This window comes from Narcine bancroftii, chromosome 5, assembly GCF_036971445.1.
Source record: "Narcine bancroftii isolate sNarBan1 chromosome 5, sNarBan1.hap1, whole genome shotgun sequence".
Lineage (NCBI taxonomy): Eukaryota > Metazoa > Chordata > Chondrichthyes > Torpediniformes > Narcinidae > Narcine > Narcine bancroftii.
Window position 1 is genome coordinate 134,093,594 of NC_091473.1, and position 26,046 is coordinate 134,119,639.

At 43.3% G+C, this 26,046-nt stretch overlaps 1 protein-coding gene across 1 annotated transcript in view; it reads right to left on the bottom strand.

Annotated features, from left to right (window-relative positions):
- Positions 1–26,046, bottom strand: part of LOC138763988 (uncharacterized) — a 326,058-nt gene that overhangs the window by 64,006 nt on the left and 236,006 nt on the right. Inside the window, exon 4 of the mRNA XM_069939114.1 lies at positions 2,250–2,455. Within this exon, the coding sequence (XP_069795215.1) occupies positions 2,250–2,455 (206 nt within the window). The remainder of the gene's footprint in view (positions 1–2,249; positions 2,456–26,046) is intronic.

Below are 26,046 nucleotides of genomic sequence, written 5' to 3' on the forward strand. Positions count from 1 at the left end.
CGGGGATGTGGCTCATCCTGAACAATTCCCACAGGAAGAACACCAGGATGTCTAGGAGTGCTTGCCCATTACTGCCAGTGTTTTGAGTCAAAACTGCTCATAAAACTTTACTCCCAAACCCAGAATAAAATGCTTGAGTAAATCCAGTCTTAGCATTCCCAGACATTCTAAATATCCACATTGAAGTTGGTTGAGAAGTAAACAACAAGCATTCTGTATTCCGTGTGTTAGACGTTAAATCCTCTTGCAATATAAGTTCCTTTAAAGATTTCTAAAGCATTGAATTAATACACATAACTGAATTAAAAAAATAAACTAAAATATTAAGATGGTAAGTTAGAAGTAAATAAGTTCGAAGCAACATATTTACTTCTAAACGTAGTTGCTTCAGAGGTCTGCGGATGTTTGGAATGAGATTAGAAATACTGGTAAATTTCTACAGATGTGTGGTGGAAAGTGTGCTGACCGGCTGCATCATGGTCTGGTAGTGGACCAGCCCAGGACATCAAGAGCAAAACCCTCCCCATCTACACCACCCAACATCAGCACACTCTCTGTTCTCTCTGCTGCCATCAGGAAAGAAGTAAAGGCTGCTACCACCCCACCATAGGACTCTTCAATGACAAACTCAATCCGGGACTCATTTAAGTTATTTGCATGTTATTGATTTTTAAAATTCTCTTTGAGTTGCAGCCAGTTTGTTTACATTCATTATCTGTTTACATTTCTTTATTTGTTTACATTTGTACATTAATTTTGCACTACCAAGAAGTAGTCATTCTTCCTCTCCCGCAGGAAAAGGAATCTCAGGGTTGTATGTGATGTCATGTACGTACTCTGACAATAAATCTGAAATCTAAAACTTCTTTGGATCAACCCCTCTTCAATAAGATTTGCTTTATCTGAATCCACTATCACTCCCCCATACCTTATTTGCTATTCCAAATCTAAATACTCGGGTTATTTTATATAGGATTGAACATGAGATGCTTTTACCCTTAGCAGGAGTGTCCATAATCAAGAGGCCTATACTCAAGATGACAAGCAAGACATTTAGAGGGGTCAACAAAATAACCTTTTCACTCAGAGTTGGTTAACATCTGGAATGCACTACGTAAAGGGGTGGAGATGGGAGGTATTTCTCATAACATTTAAGCAGCACTTAAATGAATACTTTAAATGCCATGGCCCAATGTAGGAAAATGGAATCACTGTAGATAGATTGGTCAGTGGTTTCTGTGAGGGGAAAAAGATGCTCTCGATCACATTGAACATAAATAGGTATCACTTCCTAAATATATCACTCCTGTCTGAACCCAAACACCTCCAAACTCACCCTCCCCCCACACACTAGCACCTGTCCCTTCCTCTCCAGGCCTCTGTGAGGCCTCACCTCTGCCCCTCTCCCTCTTGCTCTCCCCATCCCTTCCTCCTGGTTTTCCACTCCCTTCCCTCTCCATTTCAGAGCCACATCCTCTCTCACCCCAGCTTTTTTTTTCTTCTGGGGAGGGTTTTGCCTCTCACCCCTTTCCACCTATGAGCTCTAGCTACGGGGCCTGGGCTCCTCCCCATGTCCCTCCACCTACCAGTTAACTCAGGCGCTTGCCCACATTTTGCTCGTACCTCAACAATGAGCTCAAGCCCAAAATATTGGAAATGTATCTTTGCCACATAAAGAATCTTCTGCGTTTCTCCAACACTGTAGAACATTAAACTAGAATCACAGCACCTGCAGACTTCCTTGTTTCACTCCTTTCCTCTCCTCCCTGCTCTGAATTGATGTGGATATCATGTGCTTACACCCTTGTCAGTTTAACTAAGTTTTACAATATTGACAGTAACTGCTGTTGTTTTGTGGGAAAGAATCATGCCTCAAACAAACATAACTTGGTGTCCAGGTGATGAAAGAATATGTTGATTGTACTGCACACATTCCAGTGTGCACTGCCTCAAGAGTGCTAATGGTGAACACCATGTACTCAAGTGTGACAAACCCTACATTGCAATTGATGCTTATTGCAGGTAGAAAATTAAGCATGTGCAGACTTGTAATGCTCAACAGTCTGAAACAATCCAATAGCTCTTGGTAAATTAGTTTTCCAAGCAGCTTGTTATTTATCAGCAAGGTATTGAGCTTTCTTGAAACCCTTGGCTAAGAAGGCTCATAGATGTGTAGATGCTCAGGCTTAAAAAGAGTTCATTTGCAACCTGGAAAATGGAAAAAAAAAACAATTTAAGCTTCTACTCACTTGATCAGCAAGGTTTCTGATAAAAGTCCAAAGCAAACAGCAGCTGCTTTGAAAAGGAAATGAGGTGGTGGATTACTGAAGGCAGTCATCATCCAGTATACGATGAATGGCACGAGGGCCACGAGGCCCAAGGTTATTGTGAGAATCAACCAGTTCTGCCAGCGCACTGCAACCATCCTCCACGCAGAGCCATTCTGCAAATGGTACTGTGGAAACAGAAAGAGATGTCCCAGCTTAGGATGCATGGCCAGAATGAAGAGTGAAAGAAAATGTATTCAAAATGGAGGGGGGTGGGGGAAGAATCTGGCAGGTGCTTGGGAACAGGGCTTGTCAGAGAGCTCCTTCCAAGAGATGGCCCAAGCATTTCTTTCCATTTTGCCTCAGTGCTCGATTCCATGAAAACAAATCTCTTTACTTTGCACATAAATAGCCTACAGCCAGAAAAAAAAACAAGGCAGACAAACAACAAGATAATAACTCACATCTGATGACTTGTAATTATTACTGCAATTCATTTTGCAAAAGTTCAAATAAAATTATAGTTGCAAGTACATATTGGTTTACTCAATGGCTGTAAATCTATCCAAATGCTATCATATGAGAAAATAGGATAACTATTAAACATGCAACTGTGTGTTCATCCTTATCTATTATTAAACTGGTGATGATGGTCTTTATTACACATTGTATTTATATTCCACAGCATGGGCACCTCTAACAAAAACTTTAAATCTGTTTCTGCAGACTGCATTATATATTAATCCATATTTTACAGTGGAATTATGTTATACATGTCTCCTACTTCACAAGGTGAGATGATTCAAAGCAGAGAACGATAATACCATGTAGTGTGACTAGAGCACACAAGACCAGAGAGAGTACAACACACTTTTATTCAGTAAGAATAACACACAATTTGGACTGAACTGGGCTTTTGGCGGAGATCCAGGGTTTATATTGGGATATGTGGGGGTAGAGTCGGGGGAGGAGCCAGTCCTTAGAACATCACACCAGTAGTGAATTCCCAGTTCATTACACACCTTTGGTGATGAAGGATTCCAGAGGTTCACCAGTCTCTGAGTGGAGAAACCTCCTTCATCTTGATACCCTGAGGCTGACCCCAGGAAGTGTACCACCCTAACTGACAACCAAGTTGAAACATCCACAAAGCAACCTGACTCCGAAAATTTGGAAGAACTTTGGAATTTTCAATTAGTTCTTTCTTCAACTTTCCAAACCCTAGAGAGCATGAAGCCAATCAACCTATTCTCTCCTCATTCAACAGTCCTACTATCTTTGTTGCACTCTCTTTAAGGCAAGCACTGCCTTTAAATTTAAAGAAAATTTAAATTTAGACTGATATTACAGTAACAGGCCTTCTGGCCCACAAGCCCGTGCTATCCAATTACACCTACAATCCCGGTACGTTTTGAAGGGTGGGAGGAAACTGAAGATACGGGAGAACATACAAACCCCTTACAGACAGTGCAAGATTTGAACTCCCCCGGTCCCAATTGCTGGCAATGTAACAGCGTTGTGCTAACTGCTACGCCAACTGCGCCAAACTTCTTACACGAGAAACCCAAATCTGCAGACAATGCTAAAGGCATAGCCTCTCCAAGGCCATGTATCATTGCAATAAGTCATCCTGGCTTCAGTGCTCAAATCTTCAGCCACAAGGGCCAAATGTTTTCACAAATGGCAAACCAGGTACAAGAAAGTGTTATTTATTTAAATTGAGATTTGAAAGCACTGAAGGGTGGGAGGTAACCAGAGCACATGGGGAAACTCACACGGACGTGGAGAGGATGTACAGGGTCTATTGGAGCGCTGGAGGCAAATCCACGGACCCTCAGTGACTTGTCAAACCCTTTTTTTTGCTTCTCCTTTTTTGACTGCAAGGGGCGCTAGGCGGATTCCTACTGATGTCAAATCTCCACCTGCCTTACGCGGACCAAATGCAATTTCATGTAATATTACATCTATTTTATTTCATGTAATATTACATCTGTTTTATTTTATGTAATATAATAGAAAAGAATCAAGGCATCGAAAGCTATGACAAACTGCTGGTAAGGTGGCTTAACACTTGGACATGGTTGGGTAGAAGGACCTTTTTCAGTGCTGTGTGCCTCTACAATTCCAAAAATAGTTTAATCTGTAATTATGGGTTGCCTGTCTTGAAGCTTGAGCCATACTCATTGATGGAATTTAGTTGTATTGCTTATCGGCCTATGAGTGGCATAGCATTGAATGCGCAGATAACCTGGAAAAGGCTGCTTTTCCTTTTGTGTTTGACCATCTAGCATTGCTTTTCTCTCCATCTGGGACTGCACACAAGAACTCCCTTCGGAGCAACCATCCTGTCCTCCCTCCGACAGAGATTAAAAGAGTGGATTCCTCCTGATGTTTCAACATCATTTAATTAGTACCCTAAATTCATTTGAAATGCACACTGCACGTTTTAGGCTGTTGTCCATGAATTAGTTTCTATGTGGCAAGTGCCGTCAAGCTATCTGTGATTCTTTAATGTATTATCCAGCCCCCTGTAATGGCTCGCTGATAACTGAATGCATCTATCTTCATTACCTGGTCATTTCTGTTTCGGTTTGCTCTGCTGCGCTCATAAAGGACATGTGTGTGTTTGAATAGCACGCTCAGACCAGCATCCCAAGCAGATTCAGAACTTCCACTCATTTATTCTTGACGTCTCTTAATTACAGTTTTATTAAAAATGCAATCGTTCATGATGACACATTCCTGGGAAATAGGTTGTTGCTCACAGGGAGATTGTCTTCATTTCTCTATTGCCTGTGGAACTTCCTTTATTAGCATGAAGTTGTGTGAGTCAAGGGTGAATATTTTTATATTAATACATGTATATCTTTGCACACTGTCGATAATAAAACCCTGCTAATAGTCAAGGATGGATCTTTTTATATACAGGTATACCCCACTTTTCAAAATTAGAACGTTTCTATGGAACTTTTCAAAAGCCAAAATGGCATAAAGCGAAGCAGTGATAACCATTGATTTCTATGAGAATTTTTTTTGAGTGTTCCCAGGCCCAAGAAAGACCTACTAAATCATACCAAATAACAGATAAAACCTAAAATATCACTAACATTTATTAAAAGGAGGAATTATATGATAAACACACAGTCTATAAAGTAGAAATGATGTATGTACAGTGAAGTGAGGCTGGGTCTTCGGGGGTTGGGTGGTGGGAGGTGCAGGAGACTGGGATGAAGGAGAGAGAGAGAGAGAGAGAGAGAGAGGAAGAGCTGCCTTAACGGCTTGCTCCTTTCGTAAAAGCAAAAATCCTTTTGTAAAAGTGAACACAGGTTTCTTTGTAAAAGTGAATTTGCACAAAGCGGGAATTTATAAGGCAGCGTATACTGTAAGTGCTTTCAAACCGCCTTGTAAAATGGGGTTAACTGGGCAATTTGTCCAGTTAGCGCCCCATTCACAAGGCAGCTTGAAAGGGTTGGACCCGGTCAGCATCATCCAAAGTCAACTAGGTCCCTGCCCTAACTCAGAGGTTGTCAGGGAACCCAGTTAAACCTACCCAGGATGTGTCGACCAGCAGCTTGAACAGCAAAATGGCCCACCTGGTTACTCCTGTGATGTAAGCACTACGTGCTGGTGTCACAGGGAAGCCCCGGGTGAAGTGTCTGTGGTGATTAGGGGGAGAGAGGGGTCGCTGTCAGGGCCTGTGGTGAAGGTGGGGGGAGTCAGGTCAATGGCACGGGGGGAGAGGTCGATGTCATGGGGGGGGGCAGTGGGGTCGCTGCCGCAGGGGAGAGAGGAGAGGGATCGCTGCCGCGGGGCAGAGAGGTTGGCTGCTGCAGGATGGGGGGTGAGTGGGATTGATGGTGGGAGGGAGACTGACAGCTGATGGGGGACTAGTTTGTGTGACACGTCACTTACCACTTCATTGCGGGGGAGGGATCCCCTTTAAATCGCAGGATTGGCGATTTACTAGGGTTATTCCCCCCTCAGCTTAAAAGTTTTCCCCACTAATTGCACCCAGGTCCCAGGAGGGCCACTCAGGTGCTGCAGTTTTCAAAAGCACCTTGTATTACGGCGCCAGTGACCCAGGTTTGTATCCGGCAGAGTTTGTACTTCTCCCTGTGGTTGCATGGGTTTCCTCCCACCCTTTTGGCTGCAAGGGTTTCCTCCCACCCTTGAAAACATGTGGGGGGGGGGTTGTAGGTTGACTGGGGTATTTTGGCAGCACAGGTTTGAGGGCTGGAAGGGCCTGTTACTGTGCTGTATGTCTAAATAAACTATGCATGCATGTCTTTCCACACTGAGGATGATAAAACCCTGCTAACCTTATTGATGGCTTAAAATGACATATCTTTACTTTTAGATATTAAGGACAATTAGGAATAAAGGGTAAAGATGGAGCTGGTGTATAGGATATGTTGCAATCTACCTGCATTAAAGGGCCATACACTTCAAGTTCATTAGCATCATCCTCTACAAATACAAGTAGATAAAACAGCAAATCTCCAGATTACAATGCACACATATGCTTTCTTCTTTTCTTTGGCTTGGCTTCGCGGACGAAGATTTATGGAGGGGGTAAATGTCCACGTCAACTGCAGGCTCGATTGTGGATGACAAGTCCGATGCGGGTCGGGCAGACACGGTTGCAGCGGTTGCAGGGGAAAATTGGTTGGTTGGGGTTGGGTGTTGGGTTTTTCCTCCTTTGTAATCTAATCACATACATATAGAAAGATATAACATAATATATACATATATATATATATATATATATATATATATATTTTATTTAATAGTGTACTCGTTTCATTTAGTACATTAATCCTACAAGATTACAACCTGAGGGATGAAGCCATTTCCCAGCCTGGCAGGGCTTGTCTGCTGTTTTGATGCGAGTGTTTGAAGCCAAGTGAAATCTTGGATCATATGTCCTGCACCTATGAGGAGTATCATATCCAGAACATGGACACAGCTTCCACTTCGATAACACTGACTCACACCGCACATCGGCTATAATAATTCATATAACCATTTATGGCGCGGAAACAGGCCATGTCGGCCTTTCAAGTCTGTACAGGTTCACTAGAACAACTCCACTAGCTCAAACCTCCCGCTCACCGCCAATTACCCTCCAACCCCCTCACCTCCATGTACCTGCCACAACTATCTCATTCGGAAGTTCATTCCATTCTGCCACCACTCGCTGAGTGAAAAAGCCATCTCTAATATTTCTCCTAAATTGTTGCCTTCTTACCCTTAACTCATGGTATGGAAACCTCAACTGTTTTCTTTTCCATGGGCAATAATGTTGAACTGTTTGAAGAATAATTGCAGCTCACTGCATTATTAAGTCCAGATTTTTTTTTAAAGGCATATTCAATTTGGAGAGTGGTGATAATATAAGTGAATGTGATGGGATGAATCCTAAAATACTGGCTTTTGTTTCACACTCAGTAATGCTCCTCAGAAATGTCTGATGGTGTCACAGACCAGTCCTTTCAAAGAGTCGCTGTCTGAGGGATGGTCAGAGCCCACCTGCTAAGGGGGGTGGGGGGGATTAGATCTCACCCTGCTGAGGGGAGTCGGAGCCCACCATGTTGGGGGGGGAGGAGTGTGTCAAAGCCCATCCTACTGAGGAAGGGTCGGAGCCCACCCTGCTGAGAGGGGTCAGAGTCCACCCTGCAGAGGGGAGCTGGAGCCCAACCTGCTGAGAGGGGTCAGAGCCCACCCTGCTGGGGGGAGTGCCAGAGCCCTTCCTACTGAGGAAGGGTCAGATCCGCGAGGGGTCAGAGCCCACCCTTCAGAGGAGGAAGTATCAGCTCTCAACCTGCTCACTATATTTTTTACTTTGCTGTCATAGTTCCTGTTAAATTATAGTATTATTAAAGGCTCAGGAGCCTGAGGGGATTATGTGACCCATATTTCCCCTCCCCCCCTCCACCCCCATGCCACAGGAACCCATGGGAATCTTTGTGAGCCATTCTTTCCCACTACATCCTGGGCCTCAAGCATCTGTGGGGACTTGTATGACGCCCCCCTTCCCCCCCTCCACCAAGCCTCAGGAACTTGTGGGGATCTTAATGACCAAGCCCTCCCATCACTCCCCACTTCTTTAAGACACTCTACTTAGGGAGCCCTTGCCTTAGATTATCTTAAGCGAATAAGGTTTCACCCCATTGACTGATTCTGCTCCTCTCATTTTCATTTTAGCAAATGTATTCGACCCAAACTCCTGAAGCCTAAACCAATGGAAATTAATAGAACTATAGAACATTTAGCAAAGAAAACAGGCCCTTCTGCCCTTCTAGACTATGGCAAACTATCATTCTGCTTAGTCCCAATTACCTACACCCAGTCCACATACCTCCATACTTCTCCCATCCATGTACCTGTCCAAATTTTTCTTAAACGTGAAAATTGAGCCTGCATTCACCACTTCAGCTGACAGCTCATTCCACACTCCCACCACTCTCTGTGTGAAGAAGTTCCCCCTAATGTTCTCCCTAAACTTTAACCAAGTCCACTGACTTGAATCTCACCTAACTTTAGTGGATCTACTTGCATCTACTTCATCTACACCCCTGATAATTTTGTATACCTCTATCAAATCTCCTACCCTCCAAAGCATAAAGTCCTAACCTGTTTAACCTTTCCCTGTAACTCAGATCCTGAAGTCTGTGCAACATCCTTCTCAGCACTCTTTCAATCTTATTGTTTAGTTGAGTGACCAAAACTACACACAATAATCCAAATTTGGGCTCACCAATGTCTCATATAACATTACCATCACATCCCAACTCCTATATTCAATGTTTTGATTTCTGAAGGCCAATATTTAAAATGCGCTCTTTACAACCCTAACCACCAGTAACACCACTTTAAGGTAACTATGTATCTGTTCTCACTGTTCTACCTCATCAGTGGCTACCATTTACTGTGTATGTCCTACATTGGTTTGACCTTCTAAAATGCAACACCTCACACTTGTCTGCATTAAATAATGGAAGTAACATCACACTTCTGTTCAGACGTTTTACTAGCAGTCAATTCTTGCCATGATATCTCTGTTGGGCACTACCAGGTACCCCAATAATTACAAAGACAAAGACTGAGGGGAACGATAGGCTTTATTGTACATAGGCTTTGAGCTGGCCTGGATCCAAGCTAGGGAAGTGCCGGGAAGGGAGAGGTGGCTAGACGGTGGAGGAGTCCAAGGGAGAGTGTCATCAGGGGGCGGGCCAGCCCATGCCTTTACCGGCCAATGACTATGTACAATCCATACCATTACAGTCTCTTCAGTGAATACCCCAAGCAACACAGTGCTGCTTGCTAGCAATCAGTGGATATGTTGCTGAGGGAAAGTCCTGCAACAGAGTCAAATTCTATCCTCATTTAAGAAGCTTGAGGATATGCACTGAGTTGAATCCTGAGAGGGAAACCCATTGTTCACACACAGTAAAACATGGGTGGAACCACCTGATGCATGAGATGTTAACCAGTGCTTGCCAAATCAAAGCTCTTTCCCGTTCCCCTTCATTCTAAACCCAAGCTATGTCAGGAAAGCACTGTTTGAAGAGGACACATCCTTCACGGGAGCTTGGTAAGTTCAATGAATAGAAGGTGTAGGATAAAGCTCTTCAAAGTTAATTTGCAACATAGCCCCGAGATAAAATTCATTCTCAGATATGTAATTTGAGAAGAGTATACGGATGCAAAAAAAGTCCTTTTGCAAACTAGGTTGACAGCCTGCCAGAATGTGTCAGAAATTATGAGAGCAGTTTTATGAAAACCAACAGTATTAAATAAATACAAGATTTCAAAGGACTGGTATGTATACATTTACATGAATAGACTTCAGCCATAATTCTTTTTTAATATATTGCTATCTTTATGGCCCAGTAGGTCAAGGCAACTATTGAGAGGTCACAAACTCTGCCAACAAGCTACAGTTTTCATGGAAGGAATGTAATTATATTTTCTTTAAATCCTTGTCAGAGAAAGAAAGTCAAGCAAACCTTTTTTGACCTGTAAAAGCTCTGAGGCTGAGAGCAACATGAGACCAGGGACAAATTAGAGGTGGTTTCGGTAAATTGGAACTAAGTGCAAGTAAAGCGTCAAGTAGCAGCCCTTCTCTGTTTAATTGTCTCTGACTTGCATGAAAACAGAGTCAGTTTAATCTGAAGTGAGTTCCACATGTGTTTGAAGTTAATTACAAAATAATTTGCTATCAAGCTATCGGATGGATTGCTCTGGAGTCAAGTCACGATCTTTCTGTTTACCTTTTCTGAAATATTCGAGTCGATTTTTTTTCTGTCAGATAAAAAGTGGATTTTTTTTTTGTGATTGTTTTGTTTTATCTTTTTCACCGATAGGCAACTTCCAGATCTCAGGAGACCCCTCCCGCAGAGTGCACTTTCGGCAACTTGCTTAAAGTTTGTTGTGCAGCATGAAGGATAAAATGTGCAACTAATAGTCCCTTCATCTCCCAAAATGCCTTTTGTAAGATGGTGGCATTCAGGCCCAAAGCCAAATTGCAGATGAACAGACCAAAAAAAACTTGGGAGAGCATTGCATCAATCTCTACTATAAATTGTGATAGTACAGATTCTATCACCAATGTGTACAGATAGTAGTGTAGTGTGATTGGCTGAGAGTGTAGCCACACCTACTGGGAGATCTTAAAGGATTGCTCCTAGCCAGACCAGGTCATTCTGGACTGGTCGACCTACTTGTGATATGCTCCAGTCTTTTAGTTAATAAAAGCCTTGGTTTGGATCAACAAGTCTTTGGTTCTTTTGACACACATTACATAAATCTAGCTCGCAAGAAAAGGCAAAACAAGTCAAACTCAGCATCCAAGAAAGTTCTGAAAATGACTGATTGGCAAATAAGAGCAAAGAGAAAGTCAGTAGAACAAACTTTTAAACCGGATGGCCAGAGCTTAGTGAGTTGCCACCCTCTCTTTTGGGTGAGATCTCCCTTCAGAAATCTGATTCCAAAATCCAGGCTTCAAATCAAGTGTGTCACTGAGGGAGGTGCTAACATTCAGGTGAGACATGGCTGATACACTGAAAAAGTGCAAGGAAGTTGTGCTGATGCCCTGGTCTCAATGACAAAGCTTGGGCAGCGTCACTAATGCAGATGCCCATTTAGGATATACTGCTGTGTACCAGTTGTACACCACTCCTTAATCATATTAGCCACCACATTTTAATGAAGCATTCTTTCACTGACTTGTCCTGGCTTAATTTTTTTTTGCTTCAGATTTCTGCATCTGCAATCACCTGAGTCTTCAGTTTACTTCTCCACTGAAAACTCATCAAGGCATGCCGACCTTGAAGAGGTCTTCCTCCTCTCTTTGATGGGAGTTCTGTGATTCCTCTGTCAGCACTCCCCCTCTGTGGTTTCTACTGCTTACTGACACTTTGACCACCTTCTGACAAAGGCCACAGTGACATGTCCTTCCAGCCTTGATGAAAAATTCTGACCCAAAATGTTAATCATTCTTTCTTTCCCACGGATGCAGCATGCATTCTTCAAGCAGTTTTTTTTTTGCCTCAGGATTTCAGTATCTGCCATATAAATAATTTCTTGTAACGATTGTCATGCTCCTGTCTCATTGATAAGATTTAGATTCCTGGCTGTCACTATCTTGGCAGACCTTTGCTGGACCCATCATACTAATGCCATCATGAAGAAAGCACGTCAGCGCCTCTGCTACTTCCAGAACTTGCGACGGTTCGGTATACCTTCAGAAGTCTTGGCAACTTCTACAGATGTGCAGTAGAATGTGTGGTGACTGGCCTGGTGTGGGGCCGTCAATACCTCTGAGTGGAAAGTTTTGGAAAAGGTGGTGAACGCAGCCCAGTCCGTCACAAGCAAAACTCTCTCCACCATCAAGAAAATCTACAACAGAGAGCAACAGCAAAAATCAAAGACCCACACCGCCCAGGACATGCTTTCCTCTCGTTGCTGTCTTCATAAAAGAGGCATAGGTGCCACTGGACTTGTACCACCAGGTTTAGGAACAGTTACTACCGCTCCACCATCAAACTCCTGAACAACACTCATTCAGAGACTCATTTGAGAAGTCTTCCGTTATTCAATATTTATTACTGAACATTATTTTCTGCATATACACATTAAGTTTGTATAAATAAACACAGACACACTTCAAGGAAGCGTTCTACTCGCTCTATACCCATGAATTTGTAGCCAGGCACAATTCAAGTTCCATCTACAAATGTGCCGATGACACAATGGTCGTCGGCAGAATCATAGTCGACAATAAGGAAATGTGCAGGAGTGAGATAGATCAGCTAGTTGAGTGGTGTTTCAACCACAACCTTGCATTCAATGTCAGCAAAACAAAGGAATTGACTGTGGACTTCAGGAGGGGGAAATCAGGAGAACAGTCCTTATCCAGGGGTCCGCAGTGGAAAGCATTAAGAACTTCAAATTCTTAGTGTCAACATTAGTGAAGATCTATCCTGAAGCCATGTTGATGGAACCATGAAGAAAGCTCGCTAACGGCTATACTTCGTGAGAAGTTTGAGGAGAATTCGTACGTCACTAAAGACTTGCTAATTTCTACGGGTGTACTGTACAAAAACAAAGGCGAGAAATCAGACTGCTCAAACTATAGGGGAATCACGCTGCTCTCCATTGCAGGCAAAATCTTTGCTAGGATTCTCCTAAATAGAATAATACCTAGTGTCGCCGAGAATATTCTCCCAGAATCACAGTGTGGCTTTCGCGCAAACAGAGGAACTACTGACATGGTCTTTGCCCTCAGACAACTCCAAGAAAAGTGCAGAGAACAAAACAAAGGACTCTACATCACCTTTGTCGACCTCACCAAAGCCTTCGACACCGTGAGCAGGAAAGGGCTTTGGCAAATACTAGAGCGCATCGGATGCCCCCCAAAGTTCCTCAACATGGTTATCCAACTGCATGAAAACCAACAAGGTCGGGTCAGATACAGCAATGAGCTCTCTGAACCCTTCTCCATTAACAATGGCGTGAAGCAAGGCTGTGTTCTCGCACCAACCCTCTTTTCAATCTTCTTCAGCATGATGCTGAACCAAGCCATGAAAGACCTCAACAATGAAGACACTGTTTACATCCGGTACCGCACGGATGGCAGTCTCTTCAATCTGAGGCGCCTGCAAGCTCACACCAAGACACAAGAGAAACTTGTCCGTGAACTACTCTTTGCAGACGATGCCGCTTTAGTTGCCCATTCAGAGCCAGCTCTTCAGCGCTTGACGTCCAGTTTTGCGGAAACTGCCAAAATGTTTGGCCTGGAAGTCAGCCTGAAGAAAACTGAGGTCCTCCATCAGCCAGCTCCGCACCATGACTACCAGCCCATCGGGCACACAAAACTCAAAACGGTCAACTAGTTCACCTATCTCGGCTGCACCATTTCATCAGATGCAAGGATCGACAACGAGATAGACAACAGACTTGCCAAGGCAAATAGCGCCTTTGGAAGACTACAGAAAAGAGTCTGGAAAAACAACCAACTGAAAAACCTCACAAAGATAAGCGTATACAGAGCCGTTGTCATACCCACACTCCTGTTCGGCTCCGAATCATGGGTCCTCTACCGGCATCACCTACAGCTCCTAGAACGCTTCCACCAGCGTTGTCTCCGCTCCATCCTCAACATTCATTGGAGCGCTTTCATCTCTAACGTCGAAGTACTCGAGATGGCAGAGGTCGACAGCATCGAGTCCACGCTGCTGAAGATCCAGCTGCGCTGGGTGGGTCACGTCTCCAGAATGGAGGACCATCGCCTTCCCAAGATCGTGTTATATGGAGAGCTCTCCACTGGCCACCGAGACAGAGGTGCACCAAAGAAAAGGTACAAGGACTGCCGAAAGAAATCTCTTGGTACCTGCCACATTGACCACCGCCAGTGGGTTGATATCGCCTCAAACCGTGCATCTAGGCGCCTCACAGTTCGGCGGGCAGCAACCCTTTGAAGAAGACCGCAGAGCACACCTGACTGACAAAAGGCAAAGGAGGAAAAACCCAACACCCAATCCCAACCAACCAATTTTCCCCTGCAACCGCTGCAACCGTGTCTGCCTGTCCCGTATCGGACTTGTCAGCCACAAACGAGCCTGCAGCGGACGTGGACATTTACCCCCTCCATAAATCTTCGTCCGCGAAGCCAAGCCAAAGAAAGAGACTGTGGAGATCATTCTGATTGTATCACTATCTGTTATGGATGTACCAATGCACAGGACAGGAAAAGGCTACAGAGAGTTATGAACTTGACCAGCGCCATCACACGCATCTATCTTTATTAAGAACATCTACAAGATGCAGTGTCTTAAGAAAGCAGTTTCTATCATCAAGGACCCACACTGCCCAATTCTTTATCCTGACTACAGCTCTGATGATCTCTGCAGTACTCTGTTGGTCCAACTTCCGGGTCAGAATGCTGAGCACCATCTCACTGAGTGCTGGCACACCTCAGGCCTGTGTGCTCAGCCTGCTCCTGTTCATATTACTGACCCCCTACTGCACCTTTAGATCCAGCTCCAAGAGTATCATCAAGTTTGCAGATGACACAACTCACAGTCAGAGAAATAGAAGCAGAAGAGGGCTCCCCCCACCCCCACCAGAGTCACTGAGTGTCCACCCATTTGCCTTCAGCTCTCCCGCAGCCTCTCCAGTTCAGTTCAAACTGTCGGAAAACCAAGCCCACATCCAAACTTCTGACATGATGAGGAAGCCTTCAGCACCCAGGGCCCTTTAGGAGCCCTTCTTGCCTTCAGCATCCTCTCAAATCTTGGTTCTGATTCCTGTGCCAATTAAGCAACCAACCCCGCAAATCTTTGCAGCATGGGAGGAGGCCGGAACAATTCTCCCCTGTTTCCAGAAGAAACTTGGAATATAATTTTCAAATTGGTTAATACCTCTTTTTTATGTGCCCATCACTCTCTCCTACAATTTAAAGTAGTCCATAGGGTTCACATGCCCAAAGTCAAACTATCTAATTTTTATGTGGATTTATCTCCTCATTGTGATAAATGCAACAATGTAGATGCACCATTAATTCAGATGTTTTGGATATGCCAGCGACTTGAGAAATATTGGATCAAAGAATTTCAACTGCTTTATTCGGTATTGTTGGAGAGAGTGATATGACCTTAATGGCATCTGAGCTGCATTTATTAGTTTTTATTTCTCTTATGGCTAGGCGGGCAGTGTTGGTCAGATGGAGGGACATTACCATGTCATGTGAGGGCATGTCACAATTAAATGTAGGGAGCCTTTTTGAATTAATTTTATAATCTTTGATTTATTATGAAGGTAGAAATGTTGACCAATGAGGTAATTTATCACCCTGATAAGAATTCTGTCTTTATTTTCTTTTTTTTGGACCAAACAGCTTCTTTCTTGGTAGTGGGTTTAAATTTTCCTTTTTTTAAATAATAAAATATTATAAAGGAAAAAAAATATAGTAATTCTCCCTATGTACATGTGGGTTTCATCTAGATGTTCTGGTCTCCTCCCATGCTGCAAAGATTTGTGGGGTTGGTTGCTTAATTGGTCGCAGGTATCAGAACCGAGATTTGAGAGGATGCTGAAGGCAAGAAGGGCTCCCAAAGGGCCCTGGGTGGCTTCCTCATCATGTCAGAAGTTTGGATCTGGGCTTGGTTTGCCGATAGTTTGAATTGAACTGGAGAGGCTGCGGGAGAGCTGGAGGCAAATGCGCGGACACTCGGTGACTCTGGTGGGGGTGGGGTGGGGGGGGAAGCTCTCTTCTGTTTCTATTTCTCTGACTGTGAATGGTGCTGGGAAATACTGATGCTAACGTTGAATTATTGTCTGACTATAGGCAATATCATGTAATATCACATTTCCATTTTATTACATGACAATAAATAGTATCTGAATTAACATGGGTGTATTTGGTTGGCACGGGCTCAGGCCGGACAGGCCCATTACTGAGCTCTATCCTGAAATTAAATTGCAAAGAGTTTTGTGCATTGAGAGCATGTTGCATAATTGTATAATGCAGGAGAATTCTCAGAGTGACACAAACAGGACGTGGAATTGGACTTCCATCTTTGCTCATGACCTCCCATCAGCTTATCCAGTTACAAATTGAGCCACATCAGTAACTCCTGGTTACCCAGAATGCAGTAGCATCTCAATGTCATTGTACTTTTTAGCACAAAAGGTTTGATTTTGCTTTTGTGACTCAGAATCAGATTGGTTCTGAATTGCAGTACAATGCTTATAATAGTTTGATATATTAAAATATCAGAATAATTAAGGATGAGGAAAGGCTATTCCACCCATTAAATTCATTCTTCTTCAAGATTCAAGATTATTTTTATTGTCATTTAATTGAGAAACATGATATTGCATGAAATTTCCTTTTGTCTGCTGCAAGGCAGACATAGATTCGATATAAACAGAAATTGCCTGGCGCCCCTTACAGTCAGAGAAAGGGAAGCAAAAGAGATTTCCCCCCCCAGAGTCACTGAGTGTTCATGGATTGGTTTCTTGTGCTCCAGCAGCCTATGCAGCCGCACAGACTCCAGTCCAAACGATTGGCACCCCGTGCTCCAGATGCGCACCTCTGACGCGATCAGCAAGCCTCCAGCACCCTCTCGCATCCCGATTCCAATATCTGGTAGCCCCTCAGCCAGTCTCGAGCAGGTCTCTGGCAATCAACAGCCTGGTGGGAGGAAGTCCTTTGACTGCAGTTGCTGGATGGGTTTCTTGCCTCGAGTCACCAACAACCTGTGTGTTCTTCAGTCGCAGAGTCCCTCGCTGGTCTGTCACATGGTCACTGTCCCGAGGATTGTTTCCTCTGCTTCTCCTCAAATGTACTTTTTAGCGCAAAAGGTTTGATTTTCTGGCACCCTGCACCAGCCCTCTAGTTTTAGATTTCACTAACCTGGGAAAGAGACTGTGACTACGATGTTATAATCCTGTGTTCGTTCCAGAACCCCTCATGTCACTTCATCACTGCAAACCATTCCTTTGGTATGGCCTCTTCTTCGCTGGACACTGCAGCCCCTCGTGGCTGCTGCCGATCATAGAGGCCACAATCTTGGGCCCAGATCCCGCAGTCACAGGATTTTAAAATAAACCACCACTGGCTCCTTTAATAGGTTGCTTAAAGCCTGTACAGAGCTGATGCCAGTCAGACCGGGCAATTGGACCCCACGGGTGAGCGCTGAGTCTCCGCTCTCAGCTCTCCCTGGGTCTGCACTAGTGGCAGTGCCTCTATTTTCTTGACCCCTTACAACTCCTGTTTGGACTCCAGCGTTACTGTATTTCCATTGTTCCTGATAAATATCTTCCTTCACAGCCCAGCAGATTATCACGATAATTTGTCACCTTGAATGAAGACATTGAAGCATTTTTCACTCATTTGAATTTATGTTCTGTTCATACAATTGTAGCATTTGATATTTTATTTACCCTGATGAAGTACATCCTTAATTTTCTTCCTTCAAGCCATTATGTTAAATGGGAGCTTTTCTGATCTTCTGACAGCTCACTCCTTTCACACTTGCAATCTGTCTTGTCCTTCTTTGAATGCACACCAATGTTAGACAGTGTTTATGGTGGAACAATGACAAGATACGAACGCTATATTCCTGAAGTTTTTTTTGTACATTGTACAATCCCAGAAACTTGTACAATTTCAAAGGCCACTGGATTTTAAATTAATTCTTGGGATTTCCATCTTTGGCACTTCCATTTGCCCATCTCCAACTGGTCTGGGAAAAGTGAGGGTGGTATCTTGAACTATTGATAGCCAAGCATGTCAGATACTCCCAACATTCTAAAGAGTTACATGACTTTTGCCCAGTGTCAATGAAAAAGTGGAGCATGAATGGAAATCAGTTTGGTGTATGTTTTTGATTGGAAGTGTTCACAGAGACCAAGTGTCCTATCTCTTTACAGATGAATTTAAAGGTTTAAGGTGAATTGAGGACTCATTTACATGGTATTGCTGTAAGTATGCCACCATTCCACCGAGATGGCCCAAAATCTGATTGTTTCATCTCCTTCATCTCGGGCAGATTTGCTAACGCTGTTGGTGAGAGTTTAAGTTAGTTTGTCAGGGGCTGGGGGTGGGGGATCAGAATGTGAGTGCAGAGATTAGGATAGAAGGTCAAAAGCATGATGGTCTGTGCTCCGAGTTGGAGAGAAAGGACTGACAGGGGCCAAACATCAAGGTAGCCAGTTCGAGGGTTTGAAATGTGTCTATTTCAATGCTAAGAGTATTAGGAATAAAGGGGATGAACTTAGAGCATGTGGAACTACAATGTTGTGGCCATAACTGAAACTTGGCTGGAAGAAGGGCAAGATTGGCTGATGCAGGTACCGGGGTTTAGGTGTTTTAAAAAATAGGATGGGTATAGACAACACTTTCCTTATTCTAATATATCCTAATTTCAAAGTATCATCTTCCAAAGTGTGAGCTGTGATATCCTGAATTTTGATCTCTTTAAACCAATAAATCCAACTCTGTGACTGTTACTTTATGTAGCTTTAATTCATTGATAAAACAGATAAACATTTTGCATAGCTTCATATTAAGACTTCCATAATGATGAATAACAAAGTATTTACTGTATGATAGAGGTATTAAAGACATATAGAGATATTAAAAAGCTTTTAAAGAGATAAACAAAGGTATTTAAAGAGATGCAAAAATAATTCAAAGAAAAATTTTTTCGTGCTCACACTTCCTTCATATCTGGTTGAATAATGACCAAGCCATGGATATTATGACATATTACATCATAGTCACTATGGTAATGCTACAAACAACAGTTCTCTTAAAGAGGCAGGCACAAAATTAACTAAGAATCAAAACACAAAGTTTTAACCTTTTCAATGGGAGGTAGAAAAGGGGTGGGGGGGGTGAGTAGCATTACTGGTCAAGGATAGTATCATGGTTATAAAAAGGGAGGAGGTTGTAGAGGGAGTGTCCACTGAGTCATGTGGGCGGAAGTTAGAAATAGGAAGGGAGCTATCACTGTGCTATCAGCCTCCACATAGACGTTGGGACACCAAAGAGCAGATAAGCAGACAGATTTTGGAGTGGTGTAGGAAATACAGGGTTGTCGTTATGGGTGATTTCAACTTCCCTGATATTGTCTGGCACCTACTGACTGCAAGAGGGATGGATAGGGCTGAATTTGTCAGGTGTGTGCAAGAAGGATTCCTGATACAGTATATGGACCGGATGACTAGAGGAGAGGCCATATTGGATCTGGCTCTGGGGGAATGAATCTGGTCAGCTGGCCCCAACTTCTCGGTGGGGGAGTATTTTGGTGAGAGTGACCACAACTCCCTTAGCTTCAACATAGCTACAGCAAATGATAAAAACAGTCAAACTGGGAAACAGCTTAACTGGAGAAGAGTTAATTATGAAGGGAGGAGACAGGAACTAGCGAGAATAAATTGGAAACAGATGTTTAAGTGTGAAAGAACAGAAAGAGGATGTTTAGGGACCATGTGCAGTGTTCAAGATAGGTTTGTCCCACTGGGACAAGGAAAAGATGGTAGGAAAAGGGAACATGTGTGAAAAGAGAGGTGAGGCAACTCGTCAAGATGAAGAAGGAAACATGCATTAGATACAGGAAGCAGAAAACAGGAAGGGGTCATGGGAAGTTTATGGTAGACAGGAAGAAGCTTAAGAAACAACTTAAGAAAGCTCGAAGAGGTCATGAAAAGGCCTGGCCTGTAGGATTAAGGAGAATCCTAAGGCGCTCTATGCATATGTGAAGAACAGAAGGATGATGGGAATGAAGGTGGAGCCACTAAAGGATAAGGGAGGTACCATGTGCCCAGAGGTGGAGGAGGTTGGGGAGGTTCTAAATGAATACTTTGCATCCATTTTCACAAGAGAAAAGGACCTTGATCACGGTGAGGTCGAAATGGAACAGGCCTTTGTGCTGGACAATGTGGAGATTAAGGAAGCGGAAGTGTTGGATCTTAAAACAGCAAGATTGATAAGTCTCTGGAAATGGATGTTATATACACCAGGTTGCTGTGGGAAGTGAGAGAAGAGATAGCTGGGGCAGTAGCTATGATCTTTGAATCCTCTTTGATGGCTGGGGAGGTGCCAGAGGATTGGAGAATGGCAAATGTAGTCCCTTTGTTTAAAAAATGTAATAGGGAGAATCCTGGGAATTATAGACCAGTGAGTCTCACATCAGTGGTGCGCAAACTAATGGAGAGGATTCCTAAGGATAGGATCTATAAGCATTTAGAGAAGTACAGTCTTCTCAAGGATAGTCAGCATGGCTTTGTGAAGGGATGGTCATTCCTCAGGCATCTAATTGAGTTTTTTGAGGAGGTAACAAAAGAAATTGATGAGGGTAGGTGGTAGATGTGGTCTACATAGATTTTAGTAAAACATTTGACAAGGTTCTCCACAAGAGCTCATCTAGAAAGTCATGAGCCACTGGATCAGTGGAACCTTGGTTGTGTGGAGATAAAATTGGTTTGCAGGAAGAAAAGAGAGAGTAGTAGTGGAAGGTAAGTATTCTGCCTGGAGGTCAATGACCAATTGAGTGCCGCAGGGATCTGCTCTGGGACCCCTGCTCTTTTTGATTTTTGTAAATGACCTGGATAAAGAGGTGGAAGGATGGGTCAGTAAGTTTGCGGATGACACGAAGTTTGGAGGAGCTGTGGATGGAGCTGAAGGTTGTGGAAGGTTACAAAATGATAGAGATAGGGTGTAGAGTTGGGCAAAAAGGTGGCAAATGGATTTCAATCCAGATAAGTGTTAGGTGATGCATTTTGGAAGGACAACCAGAAGGCTCAGTACAGGGGTTAATGGTTGGTTACTTAAGAGTGTGGATGAACAGAGGAACCTTGGGGTTCAAATCGCACATGTTGATAGAATAGTTAAGAAGGCCTGTGGGATACTGGGATTCATTAACAGAGGGATTGAATTCATGAGTAGAATTCATGTGGCAACTCTACAAACCTTTAGTAAGAACGCACTTAGAGTATTGTGTGTGTAGTGATACGACCACCAGCCTACTGCAGGGAGTGATCTCTGTACCTGCAGGAAGACCACCTCAGGGATTGACTCCACCTGGCCGGCTGTCTCTCAGCCGACCTGAATATAAACTTGAGTTGGCTCATCCTGAGCCAGTCACATGGGGAGCCACCAAGGCTTGAACTGGTGTTCAGACTTTTACTAGAATAAAGTCTGTTGCTTGCTTGCTGCTACCCAGTGTTCAGTTCTGGTTACCTCATTATAGGAAGGATGTGGAAGCTATGGAGAGGGTACAGAGGAGATTTACCAGGAAGTTGCCTGAATTGGGAAACAAGTTTTATGAGGCAAGGGTAGCAGAGCTGGGACTTTTCCCTTTGGAGCGTAGAAGAATGAGAGGAGACTTGATAGACGTCAATAAAATTATGAGCGGTATAGATAGGGTGGATAGCAATCACCTCTTTCCCAGGGCAGGGTCAGCAAACACCAGATGACATGAGTACAAATTTAAGGGAGGGACTTTAGGGGAGACATCAGTTTTTTTACACAGAGTGTTGTGGGTGCCTAGAATGCCTTGTAGAGATGGTGGTGGAAACTGAAACATTGGGGGCTTTTAAGAGCCTCTTGGACACATGGATGAAAGAAAAAATAGTGGGTTAGGAGTAGGGAGGGTTTAGTACTTTAAAGAAGGAATATATGGGTGGGCACAACATCGAGGGCTGAAGGGCCTGTTCTGTGCTGTATTATTCTATGTTCACTTCCTTCTTCTCTACTTCTACAATCCATTGGTTTATTTACAATATTTTTCTTATAATAGATTAACATTTCCTACTTTTACATCGTTGTTTTAAAGATAGCTCAATTTCACCTGATATGTAAATCCTCTGTCACCCTTGCATGGTAAAATTATGGTGCATTTCCATTTTAGATACCAAGTGGAGATAGGACCCAATAATGGTCCTTGTTGTAATCTTCCCTGCATAGGAATTTCACAGTGGTTTCTTCACAAGGAGAAAAGATGTACAATTGAGTTTTGGAAATTAATTTAACTAAAATGGCAAGAGTGGTATAGTGTCGATGAAGCCCATTAACTAAGAACAGTGCCATTTGATGCTGTGAATGTTTGAATTCCAGAAGAGGATTTTACGGAATGCAAAACATAGAAGGAAAATGCAATGGAATTACGTGAACTCATGCAGGCGCACAGTCCCTTGAGCTCACCACATCCATGCTGACCTGATTGCCCAAGTACACTAATCTTACTCGCCCACTTCAGTCCCTGTCCTTCTATTCAAGAGCGAAACACGAAAGTCTGCAGATGCTGTGATTACAGTAAAAACACAGAATTGCTGATGGAACTCAGCCGGTCTCACAGCGTCCACAGAAGGCAAAAATATATAACTGATGGTTTGGGCTTGAGTCTGCCCACGCATCTCTTGAATGCACTGATAGTATCTAATTCCACCAAACTCTCTGGCAGCAATTTTATAATATTAACTGCTCTCTACGTTAAAAAAAAAATCCCATCAAATCCCCTTTGAGAACTTAATAGAATTATTTCCAAAGTTTTCTACTTGGGGATGGGAATTATACAAGACACCTGTGGAATAATTTGTAGAAGATGGTGTGAGGCATTGAAAATAAACCTGTCTTAATTTATTAATACAGCACCAAATAAGCAATGCAAACCACCAAATCCTGATGACCTCTGTGACCGTTTGAGATTCCATTGTGTATTGGGGGAAAAAAATTCCCTTAATGTTATGCTATAGGAGACTTCAAAATGAAAAAAAGTAACAAAAGGTGTTGAAACTTTTCTCAGGGAAACAAGAATGAATAGCTTTCCCATGCAGATTACTCTCCTACTAATGCAACATCTGCCAGAAAAGAAGGTATTAGATAGCCCATTAGTGGGGCATGCAGACAAAGCGGAAGTTCTTCAGTCTCTCGTGAGATCTATTGTTCATAGCACTGTGATATCTGAGATATGCTACGCACTCTTATGGTCCTTGACTCAAGTCGAGTTAGTCCTGAGGCCAATGAGCTTTCTTACCATCTCCCATCTCTTCTTTGTCCTTTGATTGTCTAGCACAATTGACCAGGGCTTTGAATGATCCCGGGTAACGTTACTTTGCACAGCAGGTGATTCCTTGGGGGCAGAGTGCACTGGATATGCCCATGTCTTCTCCAGTTTGGATGGCATTTGACTCACCAATTTTCTGACAGGCCTTTGTCTTCCAGACTGACCCAGTGGTTGCCAACAAGATGAACATTTAACAGACTGAATCCCACAAGACATAGGAGCAGAAATAGGCTATACAGCCTTTCGAGTCTGCCCTGCTATTCAATCATGAGCTGAATCAGCCCGACAGCCTGATCTCCCCATAACCTTTGAAGCCCTAGTTAATCAAGAACATATCAATCTCAGTCTTAAATACACCCAATGACCTGGCCTCCACAACCACCTGTAGCAACAAAATTTACAGATTTACTATCCCCTGGCTGAAGAAATCCCTAGGCATCTCTCTTCTAAGCAGATGCCCTTCAATCCTGAAGTTCTGCCCTCTTGTCCTAGACTCTCCCACCATGGGAAGCAACCTTTGTACATCTACTTTGGTCCATGTCTTTCATCATTTGAAATGTTTCAGTGCGATCTCCCCTCAATCCTCCTAAATTCCAATGAGTCCAAGCCAAATGCTCCTCATATGATAACCCTTTCATTCCCTGAATCATCCTTGTGGAACTCCTTTGAACCCTCTCCAACTTCAGAAAATCTTTTCTTAAATGAAGAACCCATGTTTACTCGGTAATTTGTTACCAGATGAGGGAGGCCTCCTCTAACTCCAGGTCCTCAACAGATGGGATTACAAGAAGAGATCCTCTGGTGTTTACATTGGTGTCCATGGAGTACCATGCTTCAATTGGACTTTAACATTGGTGTAACTCTGGATATGTGAGACAGATGATTCAGCTTGCTTTGATCAGGTGTAATTAGTTTGGACCATGAGGTTTCACTGCATGTGCTACCTGCTTCATTTGGTGAGGAGTTGCAGATAAAAGTAAACATGGCCCAATCATCAAACTTGCTTCTAGGAATGGTGATGGAGGGGACATCATTGATGAAAAGGTACCACAGTGCTGCTGCTTGTTCAGCTCAGATTCAATCCTGATCTTCAAACCAACATTCCCCCACCCCCCCCACCAAGTTCTTCCCCCAGCTGACTCTTTCCCTCTTCCCCTGGCTCCTTTCATACAGCCAAAATCAATTCTCATCTCTCCTCTTATCATACCTTTCGTTGGTCTGGACTCCTTTCCCAACTGGTACTGCCTTTATTCTGATCTTACCTGTTTTTTTTTTGCTTATTCCTTGAAGAAGGGCTCAGGCCCGAAACACCAGCAATATATCTTTATCCCCTTTGAATACTGCATATCCGTCTGAGTTCCTCCAGCATTTTGGTGTGTTCTTACACCAATCACAGACGCCGCAGACTTTCGTGTTTAATTGACGTCCACATCTGCATTCCCTCCCTGAGACAACATCTGCCTCAAGCTGATGAACCACCTTCAGTGTCTCAACAACATCCCAAATACTCCTTTTCCAGTTTGAACTGTTGTGGGCCAGCATTTCCCGGCTGTCAGTCAGGATGCTGCGTTCCTTCAAGGATCGGGTGACATCCTTTCTCGGCCTAACATTCTCTTCGCTGAGGCACAGTTTAATTGGCCAACTCTTCTCCTAAAAACAGCTGGTCATCTACTTGCCTGTCTGTGAAAACTAGTTGTCGAGAGGAGTTAGTCTGATGGGAGAAGGAAGGGAAGGGGGCGGAGAGCTGGAGGAAAGGAGACTGAGGGATCGGGAACAAGTGAGATTCAGGGGAGAGTTGTTGCGAGTGGGTTGGACTGGTGTTTCGGATTTTCTGTTACCTGACTGAAACTCTGCGAATAAAATTCCTCAAATTCCTTCAATTATTGTTGCTTTTGTTCCATTTGTCAAGGTCTGCTCTGTTGAATTTTTCTGCTGGTTTACTTGTTCCTCATCTTTTCTCTGCATTATCCTTCCATTTAGGTTAAAAAAAATCAATGTGTAATCGTTTCCCCTATACGTTACGGTTCTCAGCAAACAGATTCAACTCAGCATGTTCCAGCTGAACAAAACATCTTGGAGATTCAGATTCTCATATGATTTACTGCAAACCCCTAAAAATAAATGTCAGCACAAAGCAAGTTTAACAACTGCACAGAAGAAGCAAAGGCTTAGCGATAAATCTTTCCTTTTCCCTCCCCAAAAATCGTAAAACATCTCATTGAATACCTGAGCGTAGTTTATGATTGCTGGACTCACAATCAGAGTCACGAGGAAATGGCCTTAAAAACAGCTAGCGCACGTTTTGAGAAGTCAGGGAAATACTGGGATTCCTGGGGCAACAAGAAGTTTAAAGCATGTGAGTCAGTGGATGGTGAAATTGTAATAAAACCACACATAGAAATGCTGGAAGAACTCACCTAGTCTCGCAGCGTCCATAGGAGGTAAAGCTATATATTACTGATGTTTAGGTATAACCAAAAAAAAAACCAGAAAGCCATTTTAATTTAAGAGTAGAGATTAAGGGAGAAGAATGTGAAGGGGAGGAGTCACAAAAGGTGTTGATTGGATATGATAAGAGGAAAGGTGAGAATTGATTTTGGCTCTGTGAAAGGGGACAGAGGGAAGAGAGAGAGAGAGAGTGAGAGAGAGAGAGAGAGAGAGAGAGAGAGTGAGAGAGAGAGAGAGAGAGAGAGAGAGAGACA